Source organism: Penaeus japonicus, unplaced genomic scaffold (assembly GCF_977035675.1).
Source record: "Penaeus japonicus unplaced genomic scaffold, GWHDUDI00000001_assembly GWHDUDI00000022, whole genome shotgun sequence".
NCBI lineage: Eukaryota > Metazoa > Arthropoda > Malacostraca > Decapoda > Penaeidae > Penaeus > Penaeus japonicus.
In genome coordinates, this window is record NW_028234424.1 from 27,835,328 (window position 1) to 27,847,827 (window position 12,500).

The 12,500-nt window shown below is 35.3% G+C and overlaps 3 protein-coding genes across 10 annotated transcripts in view; 1 reads left to right on the forward strand and 2 right to left on the reverse strand.

Annotated features, from left to right (window-relative positions):
- LOC122259517 (WD repeat-containing protein 47) overlaps positions 1-3,371 on the reverse strand; it is an 86,439-nt gene extending 83,068 nt beyond the window's left edge. For 4 of the 7 annotated variants that reach the window (XM_086549730.1, XM_086549728.1, XM_086549729.1 and 1 more), the window contains exon 1: positions 3,198-3,341. The gene's annotated coding sequence lies outside the window, so the exon portion shown is untranslated. The other 3 variants (XM_086549727.1, XM_086549726.1, XM_086549725.1) reach the window with 3 other exon arrangements.
- Positions 3,372-3,715: 344 nt separating this feature from the next.
- ox (ubiquinol-cytochrome C reductase complex subunit oxen) lies at positions 3,716-10,420 on the forward strand. Its single transcript, XM_086549734.1, has 2 exons — positions 3,716-4,086; positions 9,552-10,420. The coding sequence occupies exons 1-2, from the start codon at positions 3,943-3,945 to the stop codon at positions 9,606-9,608; spliced, it is 201 nt and encodes a 66-aa protein (XP_086405860.1). The 5' UTR covers positions 3,716-3,942; the 3' UTR covers positions 9,609-10,420.
- LOC122259518 (protein Star) overlaps positions 9,613-12,500 on the reverse strand; it is an 8,968-nt gene continuing 6,080 nt past the window's right edge. Inside the window, exons 6-7 of one of the 2 annotated variants that reach the window (XR_006223771.2) lie at positions 11,051-11,153; positions 10,694-10,833 (exon numbers count right to left, since the gene is read on the reverse strand). Coding sequence is in view for 1 of the 2 variants with exons in the window: in XM_043026348.2 (XP_042882282.2) it covers positions 10,612-10,833 (222 nt within the window). In the remaining variant the exon portion in view is untranslated. Of the gene's footprint in view, positions 10,834-11,050; positions 11,154-12,500 lie in introns of both variants that reach the window. The other variant, XM_043026348.2, reaches the window with a different exon arrangement.

Below are 12,500 nucleotides of genomic sequence, written 5' to 3' on the forward strand. Positions count from 1 at the left end.
GGCAAGACGGATACATGAAAAGGTTATTCAGTACAATCCAATTTCACTGGAGTGCCTTGCAATGCGATGACAGTTTTGTTTTCTTAGAGGTCTCTTTGTATAACATATATTTTATGTATATACTCATAATTTTAAAAATAAAGAACCACTCTCCACCAGACAACATTAACATAAACAAACCCTGCTTATTATATCCAAACTTTGGCTATGATTCAAAATCACCCACACTGACTATCTAGTACTGCTGCCATTCACACACTTTGCATGACAAAATGGAAAAAGTGCTTTACAATAATGGTGTGACCCCTACATGCCAGATGTCATCAACAGATGCATGGACATTGCCTCACCAATCCATCAGGGAAAGGGACCTTTTCACCACCCTCATTCATCATGCTGCTGCTTCTCAACCTCAGCACTTCATCATTCCAGAATGATCATACTTTGAATGAACCTGATTTATAAGTCTTATACAAGTAATTTAGGAGTTTTGGGGAGTAAAAGTAGGGTGAAAATATGATATGATTGTCTGGGCAAGGAAGCAGTCACATTTAAACAAATATTGCTGTATGGGCATTAAAAAGTATCTTTGATCTTCCTATTTTCTAAATCATTATTATACTTGGTAACAGCATGTCCTCATTTACCAACTGACCTTGTTAATCATTTGGCTATCTATGTATATAATCTGAAGGCTACATGTCAAATCTAGCTTCAAGTACTTTACACACTAATCTGCATGCTAATTTTTTGTTTATTTTGTGGATTTTGAAATTTGGCAATTTTAAGATTTATCTGTAGCAGTGAGTGTCATTTTGATTCCTTTATAAGCACCACTTTTCTTTATCTAAGTCTTTCTTCATGTGGTCATACTGGTTATGGTTACTCATGCCCATCTGACCATTGACAAGATGTACAAGAAAATCTTGATAGATTACAATGACTGGTCAAGACAATACTTACATATAAGAAGAGTAAATCACCTCATATTCAATTCATCTCTATGCATTTTCTACATTTAATTTCCAAACTTTTACAATAATTTCTGTTACTCTCCACACTCCCCATAACTATCTAAACCAAAACAGTTACATGAGTTACATAAAATAGGGTAAACATTATTAAACTACTGGCACTCCTGTATGGGCCAACAAACCTTCATGTATACTCTGGCCATATAAAGCTTGTAGACCTCCTTGGGTTTATTGCCAAATAAGGAGCAAGTCTTTACTTTGTTTTGCTTGAAGATATGTAGAGGTTTGCTGGCCTTTGTCAATTTAATTTCAAGTAGTTGTTTGTTAGATACTATTCCACCAAAAACATTTCTAAACAAGTGATAAAAATTATGAAGACAATAACAGTTACTTAAAAGAAAAGTAAAACAAATGGTAATGATAACAAATAAAGAATAAAGAGTAAATATAATTATGATATAATACACGAAATAACTAAAAGGTAAAATAAAAACAATAATAATAAATTAACAACTACACAGATTATGCAAAATAATATCAACAATAATACAAGTAATAAAAATAAGTCTAAAAAAAAATAATAATGATAAAAATAATGAATTATAATGATAGTAATAATAATAACAATCATAATCAGTAATGATGATGATGATGATGATAACCAAAAAAAAAAAAATAATAATAATAATAAAACAATAATAACAATAAAAGTAATACCGAAATGATAATAAAAGTATTAAAAACAATAATTCAAAGGTAAGAAATAATAGTAATAACAATAGTCATAATAAACAATAAACTGATCACTGATGATGATAAAAAATTAACAATAACAATAACAATAATAATAATAATAACAACAACAATAAAAGTAATATGTATATATATATATATATATATATATATATATATATATATATATATATATATAAATAATAACAGAAATGACCAAAATAAGGATCATAGCAATGAACCAAAAGTAATGATAATAAAAAAATATAAATAGTTATGGTAATAATGCTACTAATAGTAATAATAATATATAGTAAAAAAATATGACCAAAATAAAAGTTATGATCATAATAAACATCATAACATTAAACTATTCACAAAAGGACTAATCTTTGGTGTTAATCATGGTACTTCTCTTTCTTAAATTTCTCAAATTATCTAAGCTTAAAGGTATGCCTTTAACAAATTGCATTAACAGAAAAATTCATCAATTTCAAAATAACAAGACATTTAGTATAGAAAAATAAAAAGCTGTACAAGTATGTTAAACCAACCTATCACCTACTTTTCCCAATGAGTAGTACAGCTCAGGTTTTCAGTTATTGCAAAAGAAGTTTAATCCCATCAGACGCTGCACCTCACTGACACGCTGGAATGGTCACATCGGAACAATCTTCGGTAGGACTAAAATAATTTCCTGGATAATATTACCCTATTTTCCCCACTAATCAGTCCAAACTTCTGCATACAACAATAATCTTAAAATAGCAATGTCTTAATGTTGATAATATATATGGTTTGACATCAATACTTGACTCATCAGGTGACTCACTTTTTCTTTTCACTATATTCATCCACTCTGTTTCAGGAATGGATTTTTCCATGCCAATATCACTTCACAGACTCTCTACATAAACCAGATCCAAGAGACTCCTGTTTCCTCAAAGGGAAACATGGAGTCCAAATCCACAAGAATTTCCCTACTTCCTCACACCTGGTTACTGACTACTGCCACACCCCTTCACTCCACACACTCTGTCACTCTTCAACTCCCACTCTGCACACCTTTTATAGCTGCATCGCACTGTTGTTTCTGTGAACACGTGCTCCTATGCCTGTACACCTGCAGGATACACACTATATCGCACACCTGTCACTCGGGGCCACGACTCTGCCCTCGCCCCGAGCACTAACTGAAGGAGCTCGTTTGCACCTTAAGCCCCATCTGTCAATCCCGGGATGCAAGGCTTCCGGACACCCGCCATATGTTCACCTCGTGCTAATTACACACACCTCAGTGTAGGTAGGCTGTTGCGGTGGCCTCAGTCAACCACTTAAATCCTTCATGCACAACCACAGTGAGCCTACGCCAACCCTCGGCCCCTCCTTACTCCTGCCCAGCCCGTGACTCCTAGGCCTAAGCGGCTCTTATTAGGCCTCATAATGAGCGCCATGCCATGCACAAATCATGCTCGTCGTCGCTGGCCATACCTGTCTGCGTTACATTAAATTAAGAAGGTAATTCACACATCTCGAATGACGTTCAGTGTCAAGGATCTGCGAGGAGATCCCACGTGAAGGGTTGCCGCGTTCTATTTTGTTTGCGAATTTATTTTTGATTGAAGAAAATTGCGAGACCTTTACCGAATTGGGTGCCTGCTTAAGCTCTCATTCAGTGTGGCAACTGAGGCCAACGCACCAATGCATGATTGGCCGGGGGTGCAGTCGTTGAATATATCCACATTAATTACTGAAGAAGAAACTCGCAAGATGTAGATCCAAAACAGAGAATTCGAGAATTTTCATTGGTCGGCAACCACGGCGACGGACTCTCTCCGCCAATGACCATCGGCAGATATTAATCATGTATCATTTTCGTAAACTATTTTAATTCCTAATTTTGTAATTGTTCAATAGGTTAGAAAGTGGAACGTATGTAATACAGACAGTAAATAAGGAAGGAAAATAAACCTTTTCGATCTAATATCGATATTTTGCGCATTTAGTACTTCATCTTTGACGATTGTAAATTTGTAAGTGGGACAAATAATAAATTTCACGATAATGTACGTCTTATTAATAACCATTTAAGAATAACGATAACATAAAAATCCGAGCCTGCATTTATGAGCAGGGAAAGGCGATTCGGTGGCGGCCGCCGGCGGAATCGCAGTCGCCTCGCCTCGCCAAGTCGCCCTCCGTCGTCTGTCGGTCGCTGCGCTTTCTACGGCACAAGATGGCAGGAGTTATCGGGAAAATCTACCAAAACGTCTTCCGGCGGACGTCCTCCTTCGTCCTCGCTGCCGTGTGCGGTGCCTTCATGTTCGAGCGAGGCTTTGAGCTGATATCCGATGGAATCTTCGATACAGTTAACCAGGGGGTAAGATCCCGAGTCAGCTGATGGCCAGACTTATCCGATGATGCAACAGTAATATGGGTCGGGGAGATAGCTTCAAGGAAGTACTCTTCGAAGCCTTCTCAGTTTCAGTAGATCGTAGTACGTTAACATGCTCAAATGTTGAATTAGTTTTCCCCTTGAATACCTTAAAAGTCTTTGACCTATTAAGGGAGAATGGAGACGGAGTTAGCCCAGAGCCGGTGGAATAGTTTTGGTTCAGGGAAATTTGTTTCGGAATTCCAAAGTAATTTACATTTCCTCGTGATGAGAAGGTAATATTCATAAATTTATTCTGTTATTTCATATGCTGTTTTGCATATTTGAGATCGATATAAAGGCTTCTGTATTGATATGTACCCTTACATACATGAAGGTACAATTGTTTTTTTATCTTTATATATTTGTTAAGATGGGGCTTTTATACCTCCTTAAGGGTTCAACATTAAGTAAGCAGATCTCTATTTTGCAAAGGCTTGTTGCCTTTTTTCTGGAGACAAAGCACCAAGGCTTCCGCAATTGCATAGTTCTGGGTCATTATTGAGTTCGAGTTCAGATCAATTATCGTCTGTCTGAAAGCTTTAATTGCACATTGAACAATATAGTATTTATTCCTGTCTGATAAAAGTATAGCTATGGTATTGGCTCCAATAGCTGGGGAGAATGATGGATACCTGAGAAATTGCATGATAAAAGCAAAAGATTGATATTAATTGATAATTTTGGTAAATTTTCCGAACAACGCCGCGTTACGAAATACCACAAAAGTGGTATCGATGGATTCCTCTCAACCTCTACTATTCATATATAGTGAAATTAATGAGCACTTGCACCCCTGAAGCCCACAATCTGGGTCCCGATAGTAGGGGAGGGCATGAAGTAGATCAGGGAAATTGCGGGGTAAAATATGAATTCCGGCCATATTTCGTATGCAAAATCTTAACCAATTACCTACCTAACTTTGCTTAGGTTTGAAGTTTGCCCTAGCCCTTGGCTAGGGCAAACCCTGGACCCCCCCCCCCCTTTTTAAAGCACTTCGTGCTACCTCGTGCTACTTCGGTATCACAGAAACCTTAACCCAACTACCTACCTCACTTTGCCTAGTTTTGAAGTCAGCCTTTGCGAAGAGGGAGCTACGCCCCCCTGTGGATCTCCCCTATTCAGGGCACTTCGTGATAGTTATGATGCGTAATTAGTCCTGTAGATAAAAATGCTGCGACCACGGATAATCCTCACACTGCGCCATGATGACAGCAACTGAGTCTTCGTCTTATATATTCCTCAGGATAGGAAACTAGGACCGATGATGACGCGACCACTCAATAGAGGGCACTTTATAATTATACTGTAAATAATGGGGAATATTGTGCCATCTGTTGAGAGAACATAACAGCACATGCAGATAATTCCTTGGGGGTTTCCAGTCCACAGCTTGTCGCTAGCCGTAAATACGTAAACACAGCCGTGTTTACATTTCAGGGCGAGGATGGTGGTTTCGGGGTATCTTGCCCAAGGTATGTTGCACGAAGTGCCCTAAAAAGGGGGGGTCCAGGGGGGGCGAAGCCCCCCTTGGCTAGGGATTAATTCAAAACTAGGCAAAGTTAGGTAGGGCATTGGGTTAAGATTTTGCAAGCGAAATATGCCCCGAAGTAGGACGAGGTAGCACGAAGTGCCTTAAAAAAAGAGACCCAGATTGTGGGGTCCAGGGGTGCAAGCGCTCATTAATTTCACTATATATGAATAGTAGAGGTTGAGAGGAATCCATTGATACCACTTTTGTAGTATTTTGTAACGCGGCATTGTTCGGAAAATTTACCATAATTTTTTTTATTATTAGTGACTTACCCTCCCTTTCCCAGCCAGCTTCACAGAATCTTGACCCTATATCTTCTGGCAAGATAGAGCTTGGGCAAATATGTTTACTGATAGACCTACCCACTGTTTAGTCTACAAAATCTTGCTTTTATGTAAGGGCAAGATCGAGACAGAAAAAATATGTGGACTTCATTTGGTTTTGGACAAAATCTTGCCTTTTAAATAAGTCCTTGACTTTTTGTTCACCTGCTTATTTCTAAAAGATTACACTTGCTTTGTCAATACAGGTGACAGGTGAATAATGATTGCACCAGAAATAAAGAGATGCACAAGCATAAACACAGAGTAACTTAGTTAGTCCTACACACACCTCCTACACTCATCATTCTCTTCCTTAAGCTATTGTTTCACTGCTTAGGGTGTGAGCAACTTATTTCAGTTGATAGTACTCAATCATTCTGGAAATATATTGACCTTTCTCTGTTGTTTTTTATATTTGACCAAGAAGGTTAAAGTTTATATCACACGCTATCCAATGGCTAACCATGATGAAACTGATTGGAATTTTAACCCACATGCCCTCAGACCACCATCGATTGTCTCATGAGAATCTATTACAAATCCAGTTGCTTCCATTAGACCCAATACTAGTGTCACATGTTCAAAAACAATTCTTATTGGCTCATTTGATTACCTAAACATATGTCATCTACTATGATGGTGTCTGGTTTTTGCATCATTTTCTCATTTGGGAAAAGGAAATGGGTGGCAGAGCTCCTGGAATTTAATACTTTCTGCTTCTCTAGTGTTCTGATTACTAATTTATTGAATTAAGAGGTTTCTCGGAATTTTGTTCCGTTAGATGATGAGGTCAGATTTTAAAATTTAGTTGCTAGGCATAATTTCCAATAATACCCAGAGATCATAAATAATATATATGTTAATCAAAGATTAGACCAGTACAGAAAAAGTGAAGGATATAAAAATAGATAATTGTTTGGTGCAGGACAGCATGAAACGATACCACAACCTCCACACTGCAAGCTTTGGGCTAATAATTCTTTGTTGACAATAAATTACAAGTCCCCATCTTGCCAGAATATACATGGTAAAACTTTATAAGTCTTTGCAAGTGCCATGTCAGTTGCTTGTATGTATATTGTTAAGTTTTATCATATACAGGAAAAAAAATTGATGACCAGATGGAGCAGCTTACTAGCATTTCACTTAACACAAGTAATCCCTTTCAGGTCATAATTACCAAGTTTAAATTAGCATGCCTGCTTGACCTTTCATCTGGTTACCCTAATCCTTGAAATTTTGTTACTATTATTATAATGATAGTAAGGATAATGATAACAGTAATGGTTGCAACAATAATAATTGAAATAGATATCCTTTTCACAAATTCAAGGAATGGGTAAACAGGTGAGGTCAGGTAGGCCTACTGTTTGACTTGATGACTGCCAGCTTTTGGAACCATCCTTGTAAAGAAGAAAAACAAATAATGATAAAATGAATAGATAAAAATTGTAGTGGACAATGCCTGTCCCCAAAGTCAATGGGTCATTGATATTTAAGGTCCAAGTTAAATGTCTTATTGGTTATATTTGTGGGTGGATAAGAAACCGAATCATGAAAGAAAATTGTTGATAGAATCACCTTAAAGTTTTCAATTTTTTTTAATGTGAAAGGCCTGTAAAGATAACTTAAGCATAAAGAGAAAATTGAGGGATTTTGTGGTGTATGCATTTTTATCTCTTGAGAGCCAGGTAATTACCATGTATCCTATAGTTTCTTTATAAAAAGATGATAAAAAAATACTTGCCTTAAGATTTGTTTTTGGTTAAATGTTGTGAAGGCTATATTTTCTGAATCCTGAAGCTAGTGATTCAATTTTTAAGATAAATTGCAATCTCTATATATATTGTTGTCATGGAATCACATTCTTATAAGATATCATTGATGTTGATAAGAATAGTTAAATACAAAGATGTCTTATTTTACTTTTTACATGTAACTCAATGAAATGATATTTGCAATTATTATATTATGGGTGACATTTGGAAGCTAGCCAAAACGCTCCTCTTAAGATGTGTGCAGATTGAACCACATTTGCTCATTTGATAGGTCACAATGGCTGGAACTCGTACCCTTATCTGCCTTAATCACACGGCAAGTCATCCCATCCTTACCCTTTTAACTGGACTTGAATAATTTTTACAAAATGCTGACCCATTAAGATTCATATTACCATGATAAAATCCAGAGAGTATATAGGAAAAGGGTCCTGACCCATCATTGTGGACACCAAGAAAAGGAATTTAGGAAAAGTGTCAGTGGCCAGCACTCTCCAAGGTTTATAATAGTTTGCCCACTAGTCACTGCATATAGTTTCTTTCTTGGTCTCTTTTTATGTTTTGTTACTTTGTTGATTTTGGATAAAGTAATTTAAACTTATTCCCAAGTGAGTTAGCAAGGGAAGGGTAAGACATGACAATTTGTAAAGATTGGAAAAGGTTTCATCAGTAGTACCTAATTTTCCGCAATGTTTGTCAGTATACTGCATAGTTCCAACTGTTATTTGTAGGTTTAGCATTTATATATCACCCATTAGGCTCTGTAAGACTAGTTCCCATAAAACCCCATTTTTGAGTTTTTGTTCATAAAGTGATAGATGGATTATAAATGCACATGTTCCTAAATTATGTATTTGTTTTTGGATGACTTTTAACATTCAAAGAGTTCTAATTCATAAAGAAAGAAAATAATTTTTTTCTCAACTTACAGCATTATTCAGAGCATAAGCACAAGTTGACCAATTCTTTCAAGATACAAAGTAAAATTATGATTTTTCTTTTTCCAAAAAAAGGTATAATGACAAGAGCACTCCCAGTGTATTATATGTCAGACACAATCATCTTTTTTTCTTCTTCAGTAGTCAGTAATTCATTTTTTTCTTTTTAAAATTTACAAGTCTGAATGAAACTATTATAATAAGAAAGATGATTACCTTAATTCAGAGTTTGATAAAATGGGTACCCTGTACCGAATGCAGAATTGTTCCAGATGGAGACCTGAAGCACAAGCCTCAGACAAGGCCTTTGACTTTCTAACCTTACTTTTCTGTTAGTGAAAAGTAAAGGATACGACTTTGAATGGTTCTCATTTAAATGATATTGAGTAGGATGCCAGGATGCTGAATAATGCTATTTTTGGACTACCTATTAAGTAATCAAGTAAATATTGTTTAATGCTCCCTTGATAAACTTCCTTTCCATCTGCTGAGTCACACTAGTTGCTTGAAGGTTGCAGTTTCGTAGGCTCCTCAGGATGATGTGGACTCATTTGCATCTATAGAAGTATTGGGTTGTATATATGTATTTTTGTTAGTGTATGTACATGTAGAAATATTATTTGATCAAACTGGGAGCCCTGACTGTATGCTGTAATTCTTTTATTGTATTTTATTAAAAAGTCCATTTGTGGCAGCATTGCCACTGTAAATTATTTACATTATGTATTGGAATTGGGAATTTGTATTTTATTTTTATTCAACAACATTAATCAGTTTATATTAATATATTCCTTCCACAAAAGCAGCATGATTTTAAGTTTTATTTTCTCCTTGACAGAAACTGTGGAAGCACATCAAGCACCGCTACGACCAGCCTGTTGAAGAGGAGGAGTAATGAAATACCTGCTGTATTGCATTGGTTCTATCATCTCCATTCCGTATCAGCATCATCAACGTCTCTGGTTTGGAAATAAAATTGAATAAGAAATAGCCATTCAAAAAGATATCCCCTTTTAATTCTCATGGAAGTTACTGGTAGTCTTACTTTGTACATCTTGTCTACATGTTTATTTGAAAGGGGAAAAATACAAATTTTTAGTTTTAATATTTTTATGGGAGAAAATGAACAGCTTATAGTTCAGTGTTTCATCATATGTACAAACTCATCAAATGTATAGTTACAAATAAAAAAGAAAAGGAAATCAAGTGGTTTCATTAGTTTCTGAATTTGTTGTATATATTAGTATATAGTAATTACCAATTTGCTATGTATGGATAAAGATGGGATACATGTGGGAAAATGAATGTTGTATCTCTCATGAACAACAAGTAGATTGCAGAACCATGTTTAAAATGAGAAATTCATTTTTTTACATCTATTTATATCAATCTTAAGGGACATAATCCTGTACATAATATTTCCATAGATAATCAGCCTGCCAGAGCACTTGTTAAACACAAGATGTTTAGTAGTCAAGCAAACAATTGTTTTTGACTAATTTATTTATTGATTTCTCAAAATCAAAGGATGTTTAGGGCATGGTGCTGTCCTTACAAATCATGGATTGGAGTATACATTTACGTAAACCAGTTACAGCTAAGGTTGCAACAAAGTAATAACTGCATTATTGAGTGATGAGGAGCACATTATTACACTCTGTAGCTGCTATGTAATAATATGTTGTAATATACTTGGCATATACTTGAGACCCGCATTTCATATACCCTTTATGAATCTTTTTCTTCATTTTCTTTTTTACGAGGGAGAATCCAGGTCTAACAAGGTGTTTCAAGTGCATAGATATTGTTATATATAGTAGATACTGCAGGTTGGTTACTGATGAAAGATTATTTGTAGATATAACCATAGACCAGGAATTTGAACTCATAAAACATTCTTAAGACATGTACAACATCTGCGACATGTGTAGTTTTGAATGTAATGTTTCCTCAATGAGGTGCTTCTTGCCAAACCAAGCATCGATAATCTGAATCCCGAGGAAGATATAGTCTTGTTTGAGCATGTATTCGATGACTCTCCGAGCTCCTTCCTTGACATGGTTTATTTCGACACACATGATGCGAATGGTTATCCTTTCCCAGGGGATTGTTCGCAACACCTGAGGGTAACAGATGTCTTAGATTAAAAAGAAATGATTTTAAACGTAAGGAAAGAGGGTGAGGTAGTGATGACAAAATGGTAGTATACTTTCTTAGGGAAAAGAATGTGATATAATTATTCACCTTTCATATTTTTTTTGTTTATATAAGTCAGTCAAATGGAAGCATTCCCTACTTGATCTTCCCTTTGACAAATAAGGGAAGGGATGTACCCACTTTATTGCCAGTATAGAGGTCTGCATCTCGCCTCCCCAGAATCATTTTATGTTGACAGAAGGGAAGAGATCTCTATAACCCAACAAGATTAGATATGCCACTGCTGATATTAAGAAATGGAGAAAGAGGAATAAAAATAATCTGATTTATAGGTGTGAATACATGAACAAAAAAGTTATTTAACAGGAAAAAAAAGAAAACTGTCCTAGTAAAAGTGAACCAGACATGTATAATTACTCTAGAAATTATCTATTTAACCTTCTCTTCTAGATATATAGAAGTAGAATTATAACTGCCACTCCTCCCCCATTATTGTGAAGGAGAAAATGAGAATTAATAGTACACTAGGATATTTGTAAATTTTATAATTCTTATTCGGTGTGATAGAAAAAAAATGATCCAAGATATAAATTATATTGCAACACATTTATTAAACTTAGATTATTTGCCAGGTTTCCAAAATAGACCGTACATGAGACTACTTGGTTATCTTTTGATGCATTCATTTCTCTCGGTAATCAACGATAAAATTGAGAATTTGGGATACACCATGACAATGTCTGTGAAAAATTTTCCACAATTGTCTGTACCGGCGCTATTGGCACCAAGATAATTAGATCATTACATCTAATGACCTTGATTGGCACATAAACCATCAATAGTCTGAATTTTCCATCGTCCATGCTCCAAATCTCTATTAATTATGCGGACATACAAATGTCATTGCCATGTCAGCCTACACATCAAAACGAAAGAGTTGTGAGAGAGTGTGTTAATACGAATGTGTGATATTATAGAAATTTTGTCTTTAATAGTGATAAAGGGTAGTCCCTGAGACCAGTAACATTGGCAGTGATTACTAGTGTGCTATAAAAAAATATATATTGATATCGGTCGGAGGGGACAAATGCATAAAAAACTAGTGACAACCACCATGAAAAACAGGAAAAAGCTGATTTAATAAGACAATTACTATGTGCATGAGAATTGAACTCAAGCAGCTACTAAAACTATTTTATTGGTATTAGTATTATTATTGTTATTGCTATTAATATAATTTTATCATACTGTTACGAGTGAAAGATATACATGATGTTTACACCCCTTTAGTCATCCGATTACCAAACATTTTGAATGTATCTGTTTATTTTTGTTGCAGGAAATATTACTTATTTGACATCTTTGTATCTATACTTTTCCTTAACGATCTAAGAATGGTCTCTGCTACAGAACCAGTTTCTGGAGAAAGTTTTTTCCTGCAAAACGTCTCTTTCTCTTCACTTAGTGTCCTGGTTTACAGAGGCGGCACCAAAAGATTGTAATGTAAATATTCACTAAGATATTTCTATGTCTTACGCAGAAACTAAATTAAATTACTTTTGTGATATTGATTTGCTTGTTTGAAGTATCATCTTAAAACTGGAATATCTCCTAAAATTAAATATTATGC

Excerpts from the sequence above, each read along its gene's own strand:
- ox (XM_086549734.1), top strand. The coding sequence starts at position 3,943 with ATGGCAGGAGTTATCGGGAAAATCTACCAAAACGTCTTCCGGCGGACG. Across the intron at positions 4,087-9,551 it reads TCGATACAGTTAACCAGGGG|AAACTGTGGAAGCACATCAA; the intron begins GTAAGATCCCGA and ends TCTCCTTGACAG.